The following is a 19,831-nucleotide window of genomic DNA, read 5'->3' on the forward strand; positions in this document are numbered from 1 at the left end:
TAGTAGAAAATATATATGTGACCTCACACTATGGAAATGTATAGAAAGTATGATTTGTAATCAATTGGGAGATAAAGTGCAAAAAAAAAAAAGAAAAAAGAAAAAAGAAAGCAAATTGTTGGTCTAACGTTTGTTTGTTACTTGTTCAGCTCTTACAATTGAATATGTCAGAGGACGCAGAACAGATGGATGCTGACACTGAATCCTCCAACAGGGCCAACAGTTGCACTGCATGCGGAGGCTTATTCACATTGTTTATAGATGAGGCTCAGTAGACCAAATTAAGCAGCCTGGATGCAACTGGACTGTGTAACTAAGAAGATTAGACAAGATTTACCGTCCCAGCAGTCGTCAGCAGCACTGTTCACACAGACTTGGTGCATAGCAACAGGTCGCTGAGCCCTGTGTGCCACATTAGCACTCACCCTGGACTAGGACAGACCCTTTGAGCAGAAATGAGAGCTTCTATTTCCTCATGACCCCACATGGGATTGTTTTCTCCCACCCTTCAGTTGAGCATCTGGCAAAGGTCAGTGTCCAGCTCTGTCTATATATTCTCTGATAGAAAGATAAGACAGGACTTTATTGATCCCACACCGAGGAAATGAAGTCGTTGCAGCCAGAAAGTATTACAAAAAGCAAAAACAGTGGCACAGAAGGTTCAAGATAAAAAAAACTACAGGATACAGAAAAGTTTCCATCCAGGTTTCTGGGTTTTTTTTTTGTGTGTGTGTTTGTTTATGAGGTCATAGCATGGCAGCATCCGCCCACAGAAAGCATAGTTTACCAGCCTCCACCTGATCCTTTGGACTCATTAGACCACAGTCCAGTAAAACTATACAAATCAATACACTGTAAGAAGAAGCACCAATACCACACTGTAAAAGTACTAATAACAAGTAAAAGTCCGGCATTGAAAATGTGACTAAAGTAAAAGTACTTGAGTGTCATCAGGAGAGTGAACTTAACAAATCTAAAGTAAAAGTAACATAATCAATGCAGAAAATCCCCCCTGTGAGTTGATGATATACTACATGAAGACTTCTCTACTTCCTCTTCTTCTTACACCGCTCCCCATTGGGGTTGCCACAGCGGATCATCCGCCACAGTGAATCACCCCACCTGACCCTGTGATCAGTAGGTGACCAACTGTACCTCCTGAGCCACATCCGCCCCTTTATTATATGTAACTTTTACATCTTATTACCCATGGGGTGATGTTTAAGTAGAATTTTACTGCTGTAGTTGGTAAAGGTGGAGGTGATTTGTATGCAAAGACATATGAAGAGAGTAAATTTGAAAGGTAACGATTAGCTATAGCTCTCAAATAAATGTAGTGGAGTAAAAAGCACATTTCTCTACAGCACTTGAATAAATGTACTTAGCTGCATTCCACCCCTGGCTGTAATAGATTAATTACATTAACAGTAAATCTTTCCCCAGTCAAAAAACCACAATGTGAGGCGAACATGCATCAACATGGAGACATATATCCTGTGGACTGTTTTTACATGGACAGTAAAGGGGATACTGTGCACCTGCAGGTTCCTATGGGTGAGTATACGTTCTGTGAAATCACAGACGCCTTTTGATAAGGGTTGATTTTTATGATGACCATAAACTGTATTCATTTGCATTGCAGATATGTCCATATAACGCAATCAAATTCTTGCCAAGGGAACATCACATTACTCATGACACAAGCCGACAGCTGAAACAGCTTGCGGGTAAGAATTTCATACAATCAATGCCAAAAATTGCGCAATAAAATCTTTACTTTCAATTTAAAAGACTATAATTAGCTAGCTGAAATCTATTCACAGAGGCTGGTGTGCTTCATGAACCTGAAATCCACTTTATTTGTCAGGTTCTGAAAGTAAAGGGATTGCAGCCATACCAGGTAGCCCTGACCATACAACTGCACTTCATAAAAGACTAACCAAAACTGAGAAGGAGATACTGTCACTCAAAACCAGGATCGCCTGTGAGAGAGCATCGTGGGAAAGGAGGTTTGCAGAGCTGCAACGAAAACAGGAAGAGCTACATAATCAGGTGTGCTTGTGAGGGTGTGTGTGCGAGGAGTTGAAGCTGTGTCTATGACTTCATTAATATTAACGTGTCTCTTCCTTAGCTGGCCTCTCAGGCTGGGGTGTTGGTGAAAGTGGGCAGTGATGACCAGGGAGAGTCAGGAGCAGACAATGGAGAAGTATTTGAGGAGTGTTCAAGTAAGTGACAGTAGCACAGTGGATTCAGAAGTTTTTATAGTTCAATAATGATGCCAACTGCTGTTCCCTAATGAACAGGCAGTCCCTCAAGAATGATGTTCCAACACAGAGGGTCTGAGGTGTCATCAAGAGGCAACACTTATTCAAGCAGTCTCTCCAGCAGCCAGTTATCCTCGTCATCGGTGCTGAGCTCGAGACCTGCCTCTTCCTCATCTTCAGCCACCAGGTACAGTCCTTAAAGGAAGAGTTCGGCAGAGCGTTGCATGAGAAGATTGACCGTTCTCATATTTGTACGGCAAATATGAAGCTACAACCAGCAGCTGCTTAGCTTATTTTACGTTCAAAGTTAGGTATTTTTGATCAATTAAGTACAGAAAAAAGACCCTCCATAGATGATATGTATGCATGTATGATTCTAAAGCTGTCAGTAAAAGTACCCTAGAACTGATCATAGTCCGCTCTATCCCACAGTATTACTGACTTAACCCTCTCTTTCTCCAGTGTGAGGTCATGGAGGACGTCCCAAGGGCCTCACCGGGTTTTTGTACCCCACTCCCCCATGGACCTGGAGCTGGGTCACCGGGTGAGGATCATGCTGCCATCTGGACGGATCAGCACAGGAACCATTCGTTTCCTGGGCCACCTGCAGGGGGAGGCAGAGCTCCACCTTGGGGTGGAGCTGCAGACACCTGATCATGGACTGCATGACGGCAGCCACAGGGGATATAGCTACTTTGAATGGTAACTGATCTGCTTCTCTTTGAACACAAGCAACTTGTAGCTTCCTTATGCGTCTCAGGGTGTGGCTGTCAGTGCTGCACTGTGATTTATGTGGTCCATTGCTGAGTGACACAGTGGTGCTTTCCTGGGATATTTTCATTACATCTTTGAAAAGACAGTTCAAATGACTCTTATAAACCCTTTATGTTTTGGAGCTTCTCGCCAGGTAGTTCAATTCTTACACTGCAGATTTACACATTACAGTATATTTAAATGAACTGCTAATGTTCTGGCAGGATCATCTGTTATTAAAGTATGATTCCTGAAGCCTGAGTTAAACACATACAATTATACTGAAGTGTCTCTAAATGACGGTATCACACTACAGCCCGTAGGTATTTAACAGCTAAACAATGCCTTCAAACATACCTGAGCAACTGCTGTGCACTTAGTGGCTTTGCTGAATATGCAAATCTCAGGCTGAGGTTAACTTGGCAGGCTCAAATTGCAGCATTTGACAAGTAAGGTGTGAACTTGGGGTGTGGGGTGTGGACTCATTCGCCTGCAGCAATAAAAAATCTGACTCATTGCAGGAAATGGGTTTTAAATGTAGCCTTTCCTTCATAAACTCAAGCAGTAGAATACAATGAGCAGATGAACCACTGTGTCTTACACATGGGTAAACCAAGTGAACATATTTAAAAAGACAAAATGTGAAGATTTGCTTTTAAATTTAGTTCAAACATGTTCATTACTAAATTGCTATTTCTGTTTCTGTCCTTTCCAGCAAGCCTGGCTATGGTGCCTTTGTACCGTTCCACAAGCTACTGATGGCCTGGGAATGACAAAAGCACAGACTATCATGTAGAGCTGCCCATGTGGATCCACAGCTGACTGAATGCTCAACAGTAGTTACAGCCATACCGGATTATAATGAGATAAATCTTTGTATCAAAGTACACGAATACTGTAAAACTTACATATGTCATGTGTGTCTTGTCTAGTCTCTTATTGACAATAAAAAAGTACCATTCCATCAAACATAGTTCAGTTTGAGCTTGGACGTACAGTGACGTTAGAATTGCTCACAAAACACGCAAAAAAGTATCTTAGTCTCACAGAGAAATGTTGAATTTCAAGCTCAAGTTGAGGCTTGGCTAAAAAACTTCATGATTGACAACCATAATGTGGGTCTTAAAAACCCGTTGAGCTCTTTTTTCCTGCCCTGAGCTAAATGCTCACATCAGCATGCTAACATGCTCACAATGATAATACTAGCGCATACTGTTGATATAATGTTTACTATGTTCAAGGTGTTAGTGTAGCATGCTAACACTCGCTAGTTAGCTTTAAACACGAAGTACAGCTGCAACTGATGGCAACATCATTAGTTGCAGATAGTGTGACTACAATTCCTTTTCTGACCATGAAAGCGTTTACCAAATTTCATGGCAAACCATGCAACAGTCGTTGAGATAATAAAAAAAAACACAAAAAAACAACAACAAATCTCAACCTAAAGGTGGCGTTAGAGGAAAAGTCAGGGGATCAACAAATTAATTAGGATCCATCTAATGGGCACCATGAATGTCAAATTGTTGAGATATTTATTGTCCTGAGAACCAACCATTCACAGATCAGCTTCCAAAGGGTTAAAGGATATTTTCAGGAAATTAAGATGTTCAGAGGTCGTAGTAGACAGGTCTGTGCATAGAAGGAGGAGACACACATACGAGGAAGTCTAGTTGGAATTTGAGGCAACGTGTTATGACGTAAGCAGTTTCTCAGTTCCTGATAAACTGATGGCATATTTACAGATGTATTAACTATGCTTAAGAAAGACTGGTACAGCACTGACCTTACCAGTAAGTGAAACTGACACACCCAGTATCAGACGCATGACATTTCTTTATTTTCAGTGACATGGTTTCCCCTATACATGCTCACTATGAATTAATTTATCTTACATTATACATTTACAAAATGATTTACTCAGAGAAATTATATCTGCGTGCTCACGAGAACTAAATTCCACATATCTATTGCCATTTTTCAATTGCACAGTGACCCAATTTCATAGTGTTACAGCAACACTTGTTTCTGCGAAACTGATGCTGATTTACAGGAAAAGGGTGGTGAGACACAAGCAAATTCCTCTTGCTTGTATCAAAGTCTTTTTTTCAGTTTTGTTATTTATTCAGGATTTACTGTAAATCCTGCATGTTGAAAAAAACACTATACACCTCTCAGAGATAACACTGAACAGCGAGCTGTTCTGGAGAATGACAGTGAAATTAAAAGGAAAAGTAATACTTTATACAGCGATTTGTTATTGCATGAGAACGTCCTTGTTAGACAAAGATTAAAATAGATCACATTTGACACAATATGCATCAACAGTCAAAACTCTAGAAACTCAAAATTATTTGATCTAGAGGCACTTTTCATCCAGGACATGGATGACAAGGTCACATTTGACTACAATGTCATACAACTGCATACAACTCAAAACAGATCATCTAAACTGTTCATAAATAAGATGGCAAGTAGCACATCCACAATGGCACATTAAATAGAACGAAACTCCTTTGCATTTATCTTTCAAAGCGTCATGTTAACATGATTATCATGTCACTTCTGACTGAAGAGGATGCAAGGGAGGGAAATCATCAGAATATCCCTCTCTGAGCCTTCAGGTTGAGGATCTCTGCAGCCAGTTTTTCCGCATTCATCACATGTGGAAACATTTCCATGACTGTATCCACCTGCTGTGGATTGAAGATGGCTTGCAGTTTCTTGCGGAGTTCCAGCCTTTGTGGGCCAAATGCAGCAGAGGCTGACTGCTGATGACCCCAGGAATGGTACTGATGGCCTTTGTAAGAGCAGCAAGAGTTGTGGGAATGTGAGTTATGGACTGAAGAGGGGAGACTATGTGATGTCCTGGCTTGGGGCAGCCCCTGAAAGGGATCAGACCAGTAATTTTGCTGATGATGTGGGGATCCACTGTAATGGAGATGGCTGGGGAGGCTGTGTTGGTGTGGCACACCAGACAGGAACATGTGAGGAGGGTAGGTGTCATATTTGGGTTGACCCTTGGAGTCCAGGTTTCCATGATGTTGCTGACAAGCTGTTGAAGGCACATGGGAAGAGCACCTGCAGGACTGGCTGCTGTTATTTTTCTCTGAATGCACAGTGGCATGTCTGGGTCCAGGGAGGGCACTTTGCTGCTGGGGCCTGAGCATGTGGGAGTTGCTGAGGCAATGCAAAAAGTCAGAGTACTGACTCTCATAAGAGCCAAGACCAGAATCCAGGTACTCGTGAGACACGTTGGCATAGTAATGATTGGGCACTGAGTGCAGCCCAGGCCGCTCTTTCTGACACTGGCTTGCTGTTACAGAACCGGACGTATGGTTTGGACTTTTTCTAGGATCATCCCAGTACAGCAGTGCATTCTCACTAACCTGACCAGGATGTGAAGAACTGTGCTGGTCTCTTATGTACTCTGAGTCTTGAGGATGAGGACAGGTATTTTGAGCAGGATCGGACTGCAGATGTCTGGGTGATAATCTGGCATTTCTTTCTTCTTTTACAGCAGAAATCTGGGCTTTCTCTCTCAGTTCATCAGCCAAGGACAGGTAGGACTGGTTTGCCCGCTCTGGATGGTAGAACTTACATTTGATGCCATACGTGCACTTTTTGTCTGAGGAAAACATAAATGGACGCACACACAAACATAAGCTATAGGTATTGTCATTTGGGAACCACTCAAAAAGAATGAAAAGTCTAACAATATGCAGCAGAAAAATACTGCTTACTGTAACAGGGGGGTTCCTCTGCCTGAGCTCAGTGCTAATATATCTTACCATAAGGACAGAGCTGTCTCTTTTGCTCCGCAGGCAGAGGGTTTTTCCTAAGGAAGTTGTCAAGACTGGGGCCATGGCGACCCAGAGGGTCATCTGGGGGCATGAACCTGGACAGAAAATCAAAAAAACAGACATGACTGATTGCTGATTTCATCATTCCCTTGTGACAAATCACGGGTGTTGCATTGTTTCCCTGATTACACCCTCAGGGTGTGATATGGCCTCTGGAACCACATTAAACAGTATTCATGGAAGTGAAAAAACAGGCTGATTGCTTACTTGTCGTTCACAAAGGAGTACATGAGGAGCCTCTCCTCGATGCACTTCTTCCACTCGGGTCTTTCTCCTTGGAGGTCACGGTAGGTATCATTGGATACGATCACTCCGTCGGACTCATATGCCAACTTGACGATAAAGCGGTCATCGTAGCAAACCACTCGCTTCCCACCAACACGGCGTGATGGAGTGAAGACCACTATTTTCTGTTTCTCAAGCGCGGTCAGGATGTGTTGATCTGAAACCGAGATGTGACAGGCATTGGTTTCTGTTTATAGAAGCCCTCAAAGTTGGGGTTGATAACATTGGAGACACCAGCAAGAGTAAGCTGAACTTTAACCCAAACCCCATCCTGTTCCATCAAGCCTCCTTCCAAACCCATGAACACACACTGCCCGAGTCATTCATTCACAAATTTACCTTTAAGTCTTTCAGTCTGGATCAGCTAACCCACCAATTACCCAGTGTGCACTGCATGATTCTCATCGCTAACCATATCCATCCACTTCACGTGTCCATCGCATGTCAGAAGACGCCTAGCATCATAATGAATGGTAATAATGAACACAGCTGCAGCTGTCAAGCTAGCATGTTAGCATTGGGAAATTGCTATTTTTTTATTTTATTTTTTTTTTACAAACTGCTACAAACTATTACACATTAAAAACTACCCCACTCTTGAATGTAACCATTTTAAATTGTGCTGTTTGTTTTCTTGTTAATTCTTTTTGCTTTAGTTGTACTCTCACTACAACTGGAAACGAGCGCCTCAACGATTCTTCGAGATTTAAATAAATGTTGAATGAATGAAACTGCAAACAATCCAGAGTCAGACGGCTGAGGAGAGATTGTGTAGAGGAGCTACTTGTATTGCCCCTTTTCATTGTACTTATACCCTTTTACGCTGTATTTAACTGTGGCATGTCATTGTTTTGAAAGAAAGAAAGCGCATGGCTTTGCCATGTAACATGATGTACAGTTTGTCATTATCCACAACCGCATGTTCAAGAAAACCCACAGAGCTTAAGAAAAAAATGCAGTAGGCATTTTACAAAGCCTCAGCAATCACTCACAGGAAACAAAAGACACCAGAGATGGTATTACATCACCTGCACAAACATCATAACTATCTGTATGTACATATCACATTACTCTACCTGCAAGGTGAGTGCAGGAAAACACACAATAATACACACACTGTAGCTGCTTTTTACACAAGTAAAATGAATGCACCATGAAATCAGTATAAATGAACAAGAGGCCAGGTTACATGAACGCTACACATGGACTGAGCTACTGACTTACAGACACTACAAACACTTGAAGCCACTCTTCTGACTAAGTGCTTCTCTTTGTGCGTTCTGTCTTCACTACTTGCTGTATACAATTACTTGCTGCAGATGATTGTCAGCAGTTAACCACACAATTTACTGCAGTAAACTAGGTGTGGAAGTAAAAAACACAGCTGGACTTCCTGATGGGGCTTTCCCACAAATGACTGCAGGCTGATTTTTACTTCCTTGTTTGCACGTTGAAAATAGAGCCTTCGGATTGCTCCACACAGGCTGTTACCAAATCATGAGAGCCTCAATGTGATGATGCATCAGTTTTTGATGGTCCACCCTTCATTGTATCGTTGTTGTTGTTACTGGAGCTGTCCGAGCTTATCGTGAATGAGTTGAAAGCACTATGTGTTCAGGCTGGTAAAAGGGAGCTTCTCTACTTAAAGCGATGGTGTACTGCCAACATGATATTAATCTGGATTGCTCAGATACACCCAAAGCGTCTGACTCAGTTGACAGAAATGTAGATCTCTTTATTGTGTTCTAGAGTCTTACTGAACCTACACAAAAACTGTCACAGCAAATCCTCCTGTATGCCCACACTTACAGCTGCTGCTGTCCTGACGTCATATTGAAAAATAACTTGGTAGAAAGTTGGGTAAACCTCTATTTCACAATCTTAAATGTGTTGCCCAACAGCTGAATTCAGTAGTTTTTTCCACTGAAAACACTGAAACGTTATCTCATTGCTGGGAATGAATCACAGATACAGGAATATGACATGCCTACAGCTCCAGTGCAAGAGGAGATTTAAGTGGCAGTCGTAGTCGTATTTCTTGGTAAAAGAGAAGTTCTATAGAGGAAAAAAAAAATCTCTGATTCAATTAAACTTGAGGGAACAAAACAAAAGAACTACTGTTTCCTGGCCAAGTATAAGTAGAGTTTGGAACATGTCTCTTCATTTTCTATCAACACCTCTACAGCTCACTCATTAACATGTTCTGTCTTGTTAATGAGTGAACTTTACTTGTAAAGTGACAATTCATTTCCATGGGTGTTATGAGCCGAGCTATTCCTTGGGTGGGACCAGTTGCCAGCGGGGACTCCAGGAAGTTCTTGCACCCAGTCAAGAAACAGATAAGGGACCTTGTAAAACGGCAAACAGACTTTTTTACACTTCAGTGTATGTGTGGATGAGATATAAGGTGTTAATCTACAACCCTTAGAGCTGCTGGTAGGTGGATTTTGTTTCCGTTAGACTGACCCGGGGAAGATGTCTCACCCTGTTTGCAGTCTTTGTACCCAGCTAAGATTCAGGTTTTCACTTCTGAGGATTTTTTTCATCAGTCAAAACCACTTCAGACAGACTCATTAATTGGCTGGGAGTCAATATGTGTGGCTCATCGAAATATTTTGTTTGTGATAGGTACGTTTGATTTGAGCAGTGCCAAATAAGATTAAAATCAATGTAAGACATGCACAATGACAGCCAGTCCAGCTCCCTGAGGCTGGCACTTCCGTCTTATGTTATCTATTGTAGGCTAGGAAAGTCCCTTATTTTTTTACAACCATCTCCTGGAAGCATTCAGTACATGACAGAACAAATCTTTATTGACAAATTGCACTACTGCTGATGTGCCTGTGAGTGGTGATGCCACCATTTAGCTAAGGAATGAATAAATGATTTTGATATTTGAACCAGACCCCTACTTGCCTTGACTTGCTTACAGTGTGATTTAGCCACAGAGATAGTTCATGTTTTGAGAGAGAAATGTTTGTATGACTCGACTACATCCATCCTGCTTGAATAAAATAAAATAAAATAAAATAAAATAAAATAAAATAAAATAAAATAAAATAAAATAAAATAAAATAAAATAAAATAAAATAAAATAAAATAAAATAAACTTCTAGAGCACCTTTCATGAAGGAATTGCATAGAATGCATAAAATCTTGTAAAATAAAACATGAACGAGAAGTGTGGCAGTGCATAAGTGCGAGGCATAGCTAAAGTGAAGAGATCAGTTTTTAGCTGTCTTTTGAAAATATTCAGTGAGCTGGCTTCCCTGATATCTGTAGGAAGTGTGCTCCAGATCCCCAATTTCTTATTAAATAAAAAATGTGAACCATCTGTCTGCTTAATTGTGCATTTCGTGTGTCCTCACCTGTTATCGGGGCATCAGGTCTGGGCTGCTCTTTGCGCCAAGAGGGAACAAACACAGTAATGGTATTATGACCTCTGTCCAGGAAGAAGTTCACGGCCAGCTGGATGCCTCGGCACGAGAACACATCCTTATTGCCATGACTGTAAAAAGACGTTATTTGACAATAAATAATATGAAAGGGAGCAGCACTGTTCTGGGATGTACTGGGAGAAAAATTCAGTCGTGGACTTTTGACCAGACCAGCACACATACTGGATCTTGCTTATTTTTTTCTGGATAACAATGGAATAACACATTAGCACAACAGTAATTTCTCCTTCCACCCCGGACATAATTTGCTCTTCAGAAATTTCCACATCATAACTGAATAATTTTTTCCTTATTTTACAGAAAGAAATGCAAAGGGCTGAATGAGAACATCAGACTGCCTTGTTTGAAAATAACGGAGGCCTAATGAATATAAGACTAATGCTACCATAAAAAAAAACAAAACTATGTACATACACAGATAAACAGCTCTATTAGTGAGCTATTGGAGCGTTGCGACTGCTGTTACGGTTGCAAGCCACGCAAACGTCACGTATTTCACTTCCCATGTGTTGAGTGGTGGGGATTTTGAGGCGTGTGATGAAGATTTGCATATTGTAGCAGCAGCCTTTGCAAAAACATGCACAGGCAGGGTGAGGAACGCCCTTTTCAAATAGTCAAGTGACATGCTAAGGTGGAAAGTGTATGTTTCAGCGTCAGAGTTGAAGGACGACATGATAAAGAGTGATGGCAGTTTGAAGCATGTTATTTCACAGGTGCTTTACTGTCCCCAGGTAGACAACGCCTGCTTTTGTTGTTACTGTATGTCGCTTTTTGTGTAGGCTACAGCTCTGTGGCTGAAAAACACAGCAGCTACGAGGATTATGAATAAATAAATGTTCTATGATGCCATAAAAGAGAGAAAAAATTGATTAAGATTACCTCATGGCAACATTGCTGCCGTCGATAACAACAGGCCTCAACTCCGAGTCTGTATTCTTACGGTCCCCGAGCTGTGGTGCTATTCTGCAGGGTCCAGGGGCCCAACTGGGAGGCAGCAGAGGGTCATTTGGGCCTGAGCTCCTCTCATCGCCGTCAGAACTGGACATGATGGGTGCAGTGCCGGTCCTGCTGTGCACCAGCTCCCCCAGGACAGAGTTAGTGTCTGTATTCAGTCCCAGCTTCCTCAGAGCAGCCTTCGCCTCTCCGGAGGAGTAACCCAGTTTCCTGAAGAAGTCCACTCTGAGCTGGAGCTCCTCGCTGTCTGGCTCGAGCAGGTCTGAAGCTGAGCTCTGGCTGGGAAGTGCCTGATCCATCCTGGGGCATCTGGGCCTCTTTTCAGCAGCATAGAAGATATGTCACACAGCCTGACTGACTGAAGGAAGATGGCATTTCATTAGGAATACATGTTTATTTGACATCATTTAACCTCTTTTTTTAACTCCCCTTTTTGTTTCACTTTAAATCACATTAAAATTTATTCTAAAACGACTTGTTAACTTTTCAAGCTTGTGATTTAACTTTTCAAACTTAAGATTATCTCTATTCTCCGGGCTGCACAATTCGATCAAGCAGATATGTTACAGTAGTGTTGCTCGTTAAGGATTTTCACACAGAACACACTCCAGAGCTGGACTGCCTTCAGAGCTCCAATAAATGATCAGTCGACTGACACAAAGTTAATCTTTGATTGTCGCTTTTTAAGCAAAATCGCCCAAAAGAGGATATGTTCAAATGTCAGAATTTGTTGCGTTTGATGTTCTTAAATCTAATAAATAGCCTATTTTGGGGCTTTGCTGAGTGAACAAAATGAGACAACAGACGATGTCACCTTGGGCTCCAGTGACATTTTTTACACCAAAAGGATCCTTCCTCATCAAAGCAACAGCCCTCAGTCTAAGTCCTTTCATAAATCATATGAACCCACAACTTCTTTTCCTTCTTCATGGCAGAGCTGCCAGTTGCCATTCTCCATGTGTTTATATACATTAATCTTTGGTGTACCTGATGAAAACAGTCATTCAGAAAGATTAATTCTATGTGAATGTATTTAAATGTTTATGTTTAATTGTGTGTGTACACACACACACACACACACACACACACACACACACACACACACACACACACACACACACACACACACACATATATACACATATAATACACACACACACACACACACACACACACACACACACACACACACACACACACACACATACATACATATATACACATATAACACACACACACACACACACACACACACACACACACACACACACACACACACACACACACACACATATATATATACGTGTGATGTCAACTTGTCCGTCTGACTTGAAAATATCTCGCCCACCACACAGTCTCAGGTATAAGAGGCCTTTGCTTCTTTAAGTTCTTTAAGTTCTGCTCGTCTATTTACTCAAAACAAGACAGCTAAACATGGCAGGAAGAAACTGCTCACCGCACCGCAAATACGTTATTATTACCTGAACATACAGACGTGTGGTAACAGCTGCTCCACTACAGAAGACCCGCAGACAGTGAACATTTACATGACACAGGTGACAAACGGGACATTTCCACCGCGAACCGGCCGGCAGGTAAGTTAACAGTCCCTTTCTCCCAACAAACCGCCCCGCAGAGGAAAAGCGACAACTTACCTTCTCTGTCTCTCTCTCCTCGTGTTCAACTCGTCTGCAGAAGTCACCCAAAACTCCCGTCATTGTTTCAAAGTAAAGTAACTTTGACACGGTTCCGACTTCAGAGCACCTCCCCTCTTGGAAAAATGGTTTCTTCCCCTCTTCTCTTCCCCCAGACGGAGGCATGCGGAGCTTTGAAATATTTGCATATACATAAGAGATAAGATAAGGTGTTCCCTTTGCTTTGGCTGTCAGTCTGTCATGCTCTCGGGCTGTAGTGTAGCACCCTGTAGTGGTTTGCATAGTCTTTGTTGTTGCTGTTGTCCCTTTAGGCAATTTACAGAGTGGAGCGGAAACAAAAGACAACAAAGACATGAAATCCAGCCTTCATGAGTTCAGGCAGTGCAGGTGTAGCGTGGAAAAAAGGTAATTTATTTATAGAGCACGTGATGTATGAACAATAAATAGTGACCAAAGTGAAAATTTGACACCCAATTTATTAATTTAAAGTAGAAAAAAAGAAAGAAAACAACTAACAGAAAGATTAAATACATCGAGGTTATGTAAGAAAAAAATAGTGGAAGTACAATGTCAGTAAGTCTAAGTGCCTACACTGAGTCATTTGTTGTTTTGAACAGACTTACAGATCTTGACCTACTTTTTCGTGGTTGATCCAAAAAGAATGAAATATAGAAAATTAAAACTGAAGAGGAGTTAAGGTATCAACTTTTATGAGCTGAATGTCAGTGGATCTCCTGAAAAGCTCAGGGACAAGACCCCCTCTAGTGGTCTGGAGGCAGAATAACAATGTAATGTAATAATGAAATAACACATGATCGACTGCTAAAATACAACATACTTTTATAGCTCACAGCATACAAAATAATTTAATAATAATAATCATACAACTAGAAGAAGAAGAATCACAAGGACAATCCCCTTTATTTGTCACACACTACATGCACATGCACATGCACACACGCGCATGAAATGGGGAAAAAATTCACTGGTGAAATTTTTCCTCCACTTTTGACCAATTCTGGTAAATCCTCCTCCTTTTGCATAATGGGTGCTTTTAAGTTTAATACTATTAGTAGTATGTTACTCTGATAAATAGGAGAAGTTTTTGTACACAGTGGTATTACAAATTTTAAACTAAATATAAGAAATAAAAAAAAACTAAAAATCAAATGCTCTTGACTAGACAGCTTTCCTTACGTAAATCGTGACTCTGTTCATACCTCAGGATAGGGGACAAGCTTAACAGCTCAAGACACATACTTAACATTGATCTATCACCTCGATACTTAATGGCTTTTCTCAATTTTATGAGAATTATTTATAAAGACAGTTTGAACTGACAGATTTCAGAAGTCTGTCACACAAAATGATGCATTACTTCTGTAAAACATGGTCAAATATTGTGGATCTTTGTTTGCCATGTGTACCCGAGATCGCATTTGACATAAATGGTTGATTTTGCCATTCTTATTGTTACTTTTACACATATGGCAGTGGGTTCTGTGGGACCACTAACAATGAAGAAATAAAACCGATTTCAACAAAACACAAAGGTCAACACATTTCCCCCCAAACTGGATATGGAAGCAAACACTGTTTGCCTGTAACTGGCTGTGTTAGGGTTTGCCCACTCGATGTCACCCTTGCACCATGCTATCCCGCTTTAAAGCTCTCACCTGGCATTCTGGAAGATGATGGTCTGCAGATGGTTGAGGCTGCAGTAGGTTGGTGGTTAAGTTGTTAACTTCTGTGTGTGTGTGTGCCTTTGTCAACAAGCCTTCGTGTACGGGGGTTAATTCACGGTTGAGTTGGGATCACACTGCGTGCAGCGGTTAATGGCATATACAGAGTTGAGTTCCGGAGAGTGGAGAAAGTAATCAGGGCCAGTTGCCAGGCGGTTGCCTCCTCTGAGGGCCCACACCACTGGTCCCAGGTGTCTGCAAGCCCTGATATTACCGCAGGGCAATGAGCTGCAGCCAGCGACGATGAGTTGGGGTGAACACACACACACAAACACACATGCACAAACACACACACACTCAAGCTCACAGTGAAAGACAGAAAGATACAGAAAACACACACATAAATTCCCACCTTTGCACAAGTGAGTTATCCATGACCTTATATGTAGGAGAGTTTCCAGGTGTTTCTGCATTATTGGCACCCGGAGAGCTATTGTTCAGTAATGCAAATCTTGAACCTTGCTGAGAATCCAAGTGCCCAAGATTGGACGAGATTAGTGCAGACCGGGTATTGTGCACATCAAACGCTTACTTTCTTAACATCTTAGGGGGAGGCATTACCCTGCTCAAAGGCATATCTTTTTCCTCCAGGCAGGTGTAGTTTGGCAAGGCTTGTTAAACCTGAGACAGTTGATCAAATATTCCGCCAGGCTCATTGTGCTGCTGGGAGCTTTTTGGATGTGGTTGGGATAGTGCCGTGCTGAGAAAAACCAGCTTTGTAGTGCTTCAGTGCTGGCCTCCCTTTGCTATTCCTTGCGTTGCCTGCCCGGGTCAGCCGTCTGTCAGAAAAATTAATTTTTGTATGATTTCTTTAAAAAGAACCAAAGGAAAGAAAAGGCAGCCTTTAACTGGAGTAATCCATCTTGCACCAATGGTGTCAGAGTGATTCACGATTTCCAATTTAGCCATGGTTTGAATGTAAAGTAAATCAGGCAGGACGGCTCCACCCTTTGTGCAGCCGGACGACAAACCCACGGTGACAAGAGCTTTCAAATGAACATATCCCCCACATTCATCTTGTTCATTTATTACTTCAGACACCCCACTGCTTGTCCTACATAGATCAGCAAGCAAAGACCTCCTGACATAGTGCATGAGTGTAGATGAGGTGCAGCATTAAAACTAGCTATAGTTTGCTACAGCACTGACAGGAGATTGGACAAAAGAGCAGTAGAATAGGGAGGGCCATGGTTATATGTTAAATAAAATCTGCGGTGATTCGTGACCACTGAGTTCCCTGAGCAGCTTGTGAGTATTATTTTCATCTACATTTACTGATATTCTGTATAAAGATGAATTATTTAACAGTACAGGTAATGATTAGAATGTCTTATACTTTGAACTATTCGTACAGATGTTTTAGAAAAACAATGTAAAGATATCACATTAAACTAGTTTCTCCCAGATGTATTCAGCCTCACATGTGACTGAATAGCAATAAAAATTAAAGTTTGTTGCTGAAAGACAACAGACTCCTCTTCTCTGACTGATCAAAATCAGAATCAGAATCAGAGATACTTTATTGATCCCCCAGAGGAAATTGTTTTTGTTACAGGAGCCCCTTAAAAGAATAGAAAAGACAGAGAGATTACATGTATTTACAAAAATAAGTTATATGACAGTTTAAAAAAATAAATAAATAAATAAATGGATGACAGAATAAACAGTATGGTAATAAATGGTATAATATGGTATAAATGGTATAATATAGTATTACTACTCATTATACAGATCAAAAAAGAACTGATCATGACAAAATGACATGACAAAATCCTTCAAACAGGTTAAGACAGTTCTTTTCTTCATCAGACCTACACACACAACACATCCATTATTGTCAGAAGATCAATCAGAAAACATAACATCTAAAACCCGTTAAACCTGAGTTGATTCTGCTATTTGTCTGTCCACTTTGAAACAAAAGCGCAGTGATCAGTCTGAGCGGCTGCAGCGTCCAGATTTCCAGCAAAGGCGTGTGTCTGTCAGGTGAAAGGCTTTAGCAGACGTGGGCTTCATGTGTCCTCCTCATGCCTCCTCAGGGATCCTTCCTCGCTCCTCTGAGCAGGGATAAGACCACTGGAACGGCCCTCATGACGGTGGACCACAACGATTTCCGGGTCGGGTGAGAATGGAGGCGCGAGGAACGATCAGATAAGGAGGTGGCACATACCCTATGTGTGTGTTGTCCTCTATTCTATTAAAGGATTGGTTAAACCAAATAAAATGCTTATTTTTCTACTTATCTTTGTGGCATCTAGCCATTCAGGTGGTGGATGTTTCTTTACAGGAAAACATATTATTTGTACTTTGGGTGAACTGTGCCTTTAACTGTCCAACAACCATGCAAACACTTGCTTGAAATGAATGTGGTCCAGCCAGCCATAGATCATTTAAAGATCATTGTGTATGGGTGCACTGGATCCCAAAGCAGCTCCAGCCCTTGCAGGTGTAACCTCAGCATGAAGCCCCTGCCTCGTCCAAGAGCACCAACAATGTTCTGATTAATTGTTCCTGTCAGCCCAGGTCATTTAGGGGCACCTGTTATTCTGCATATTACTCATACTGCCCCAGCAAAGGGACACACTCACAGCAATGCATGAGGACGTACAGGTACACAGCATTACGTGCATCACAAGCAAACATGATCACACACAGACCCACAGACATGGTCACTATCACACACAAAGACACACAAACAAAACCGCTTCCAATGCCCAGCCTCATATGTGATAGCAATTCATGCTCAGGCAGTCAGGCAACGCTCCAAGGTATTCATTACTATTGATGTCAGAATCCACAACAAGAAGTGATGGCTGAACCTCCTGCAGCCTGTACTGTTTAAAGCCGAGCTCCTCTCCCCCAGCTGTTGCTCTCTGTCTTCACTTGGGAGGGGGAGAGTGTGATGATTAATGCACTCTCTGCTGGGATCTCAGGGAAAGAACCTGGAGTTCCTGCTGAAGTGCTTCGCTCATATTGTGGTGATTCAGTCACACAATGTCTACACTGTGGAGCAACTCTGGAAAATAACTGCATCAAAAATTGAAAATCATGACCGTCTCGCATTCTGCCATGTGTGCTACAGTGCTGCTCAAGACAGATTAGACTGATGCCTGTTTGCTCTCAGTATCGTCTTGGAATGAGTTGCCGTTTTCCAGTTTCAGCCACGAATTGACGTTTCTGAACTTGTTCCAGCCTTTATCAATCAAGAAGGTTATGGCCTGTAGGAGCGAGGCATAAAAAATTACTTTGCATTGTTATTGGTTTATCATGGTGGTAGATTATGTTCACGGCAAAATAAATAATGGTGTTTGGAGGGATATTAATAGTGAAGACTTTTCCATTCTACTCAGTGAAAAAGGTAAAATCGTTCTAGGGTGTGACAGCTGTTCTCTCTTCTTGCATTCAGTAGTTGATTACTTTGATGTCGGCTCCCCTCAGGACTCCTGTTCTTTGCTGACACTGCTCACTGTGTTTAACACGTATACTGATAACACACTCTTGATTCGGTTTGGTGGAGGTGCTGAATGCTGGAGATACTGCTCATCTTGGTGAGTGCAGCTGATGCTCCTCTCATGACAGCCTGCAGCTTTGTTGTTAATAAGTATTCTGATAACTTCTAATTTCTTCTACTCTCAGTCAGATACATATTTATCTCTGGATGTTGGTTTATAATAATAATGACGATTATAATAATAATGGATTGTATTTGTAAAGCACCTTTCATAGAAGAAATACAGCTCAAAGTGCTTTGCAATCACATGCACAATCAAGTGCTTCACATAAAAACTACAGAATAAACATAAAAACAAAACAAACAAAATAATGTGAAAGAAAATGAAGAATACAAGCTACGTGATAATAACATTAAAACAAGATAGAAAAAGGATAAAATTAAGACAAATGCATAATGTAAGATGGAAAATAAAACCATTAATTAATAGTGATAAAGTGTTAAAAACAGGGTACATAGAATGCAGAAAATCAAGTAAAGAAATGAAGGCATGAATCCGTTTTTTAAAAGCTTTTTGGCTTTTAAATGTTCTTACTTTAGGTCTGTTTTTATGATGGAAAAAATAAGTTTTCATCACCTTGTTGATGTGGGACTTGAATCTTAGATCTGAATCTAGGATAACACCAAGGTTTTACCTCAGATTTAACCAGGGAGTTAATAATCCCCAGATTATTAAACAGCATTTCTCTTTTCGGTTTTGTCCTCATTTAACTTCAAGAAATCATTGCTCATCCATTTATTTTTTTTATTTTTTATTTTTTTTTACCCTTTATTTATTATGTTTTCTGTTTCAATGTCTATTTTATTGTTTTTTTTGTTTGTTTGTTTGTTTTTTAATGTACAGCACTTTGGAAACCTTGAGTTTATTTAAACTGTGCTTTATAAATAAAGATGGATTGGATTGGATTGGATTTATTTATTGCCAAAAGACCGTTAGCGATGGAGTCTGTAGCAGCAGCATCATTTGGTTTGGCACAGATGCAGTTTTGTGTCATCTGCATCACTATGAAAACATAGATTGTGCTCTCTAATGCTCTCTGGTGAGAACAGTAATGGACCGAAGCAGCTCCCTTGTGCAACCCCAAAACAAATGTTATGTTTATGAGGCACGCGATCTCCAGGACTGACATATCCTCTCTTCCTTTGATGTTTGGTTTAAACCAGTTTAACACACGGTCAGGAAGACCAACCAACTTGCAATTAGTCTGAGGTCACTGGTTATTTTAGTAAGAGCAGTTTCAGTGCTGTGGTTTGTTCTAAATCCTGACTGAAATTCCTCCTGAATGTTATTTCTTTAAGAAAAGGCTTCATTTGCACTGAAACTGTCTTTTTCAGTGTCCTACTGA

General features: G+C 41.1%; 2 protein-coding genes across 3 annotated transcripts; one reads left to right on the forward strand and one right to left on the reverse strand.

Moving 5' to 3' along the window:
- Nucleotides 1-373: 373 nt before the first annotated feature.
- Nucleotides 374-3,970, forward strand: LOC139333429 (uncharacterized). Of its 2 annotated transcripts, none has more exons than XM_070965832.1 (8): nt 374-529; nt 1,444-1,554; nt 1,643-1,727; nt 1,868-2,052; nt 2,132-2,225; nt 2,304-2,451; nt 2,727-2,966; nt 3,733-3,970. In XM_070965832.1, the coding sequence occupies exons 1-8, from the start codon at nt 476-478 to the stop codon at nt 3,788-3,790; spliced, it is 975 nt and encodes a 324-aa protein (XP_070821933.1). In that variant the 5' UTR covers nt 374-475; the 3' UTR covers nt 3,791-3,970. The 2 variants fall into 2 exon arrangements, with proteins under 2 accessions (XP_070821933.1, XP_070821934.1); XM_070965833.1 differs by having other exon boundaries at nt 425-529; nt 1,448-1,554.
- A 1,207-nt stretch (nt 3,971-5,177) lies between these two features.
- LOC139333931 (endoribonuclease ZC3H12A) lies at nt 5,178-11,922 on the reverse strand. The gene is made up of 5 exons (XM_070966637.1): nt 11,503-11,922; nt 10,534-10,673; nt 7,088-7,322; nt 6,809-6,915; nt 5,178-6,645 (listed from the first exon to the last, which is right to left on the reverse strand). The coding sequence occupies exons 1-5, from the start codon at nt 11,874-11,876 to the stop codon at nt 5,615-5,617; spliced, it is 1,887 nt and encodes a 628-aa protein (XP_070822738.1). The 5' UTR covers nt 11,877-11,922; the 3' UTR covers nt 5,178-5,614.
- Nucleotides 11,923-19,831: the final 7,909 nt, after the last annotated feature.

The sequence above is a fragment of the Chaetodon trifascialis genome, chromosome 7 (genome assembly GCF_039877785.1).
Source record: "Chaetodon trifascialis isolate fChaTrf1 chromosome 7, fChaTrf1.hap1, whole genome shotgun sequence".
Classification (NCBI taxonomy): domain Eukaryota; kingdom Metazoa; phylum Chordata; class Actinopteri; order Chaetodontiformes; family Chaetodontidae; genus Chaetodon; species Chaetodon trifascialis.

Bases quoted from the DNA above. Each gene is read 5' to 3' on its own strand.
- LOC139333429 (XM_070965832.1), top strand. From the start codon at position 476: ATGACCCCACATGGGATTGTTTTCTCCCACCCTTCAGTTGAGCATCTG. The intron at 1,555-1,642 runs GTGAGTATACGT...TTTGCATTGCAG, and splicing joins GCACCTGCAGGTTCCTATGG to ATATGTCCATATAACGCAAT. The intron at 2,967-3,732 runs GTAACTGATCTG...TGTCCTTTCCAG, and splicing joins GGATATAGCTACTTTGAATG to CAAGCCTGGCTATGGTGCCT.
- LOC139333931 (XM_070966637.1), bottom strand. From the start codon at position 11,876: ATGGATCAGGCACTTCCCAGCCAGAGCTCAGCTTCAGACCTGCTCGAG. The intron at 7,323-10,533 runs GTGAGGACACAC...TCTCGGTTTCAG, and splicing joins ACCTGATGCCCCGATAACAG to ATCAACACATCCTGACCGCG. The intron at 6,916-7,087 runs GTAAGCAATCAG...TTTTCTGTCCAG, and splicing joins TACTCCTTTGTGAACGACAA to GTTCATGCCCCCAGATGACC.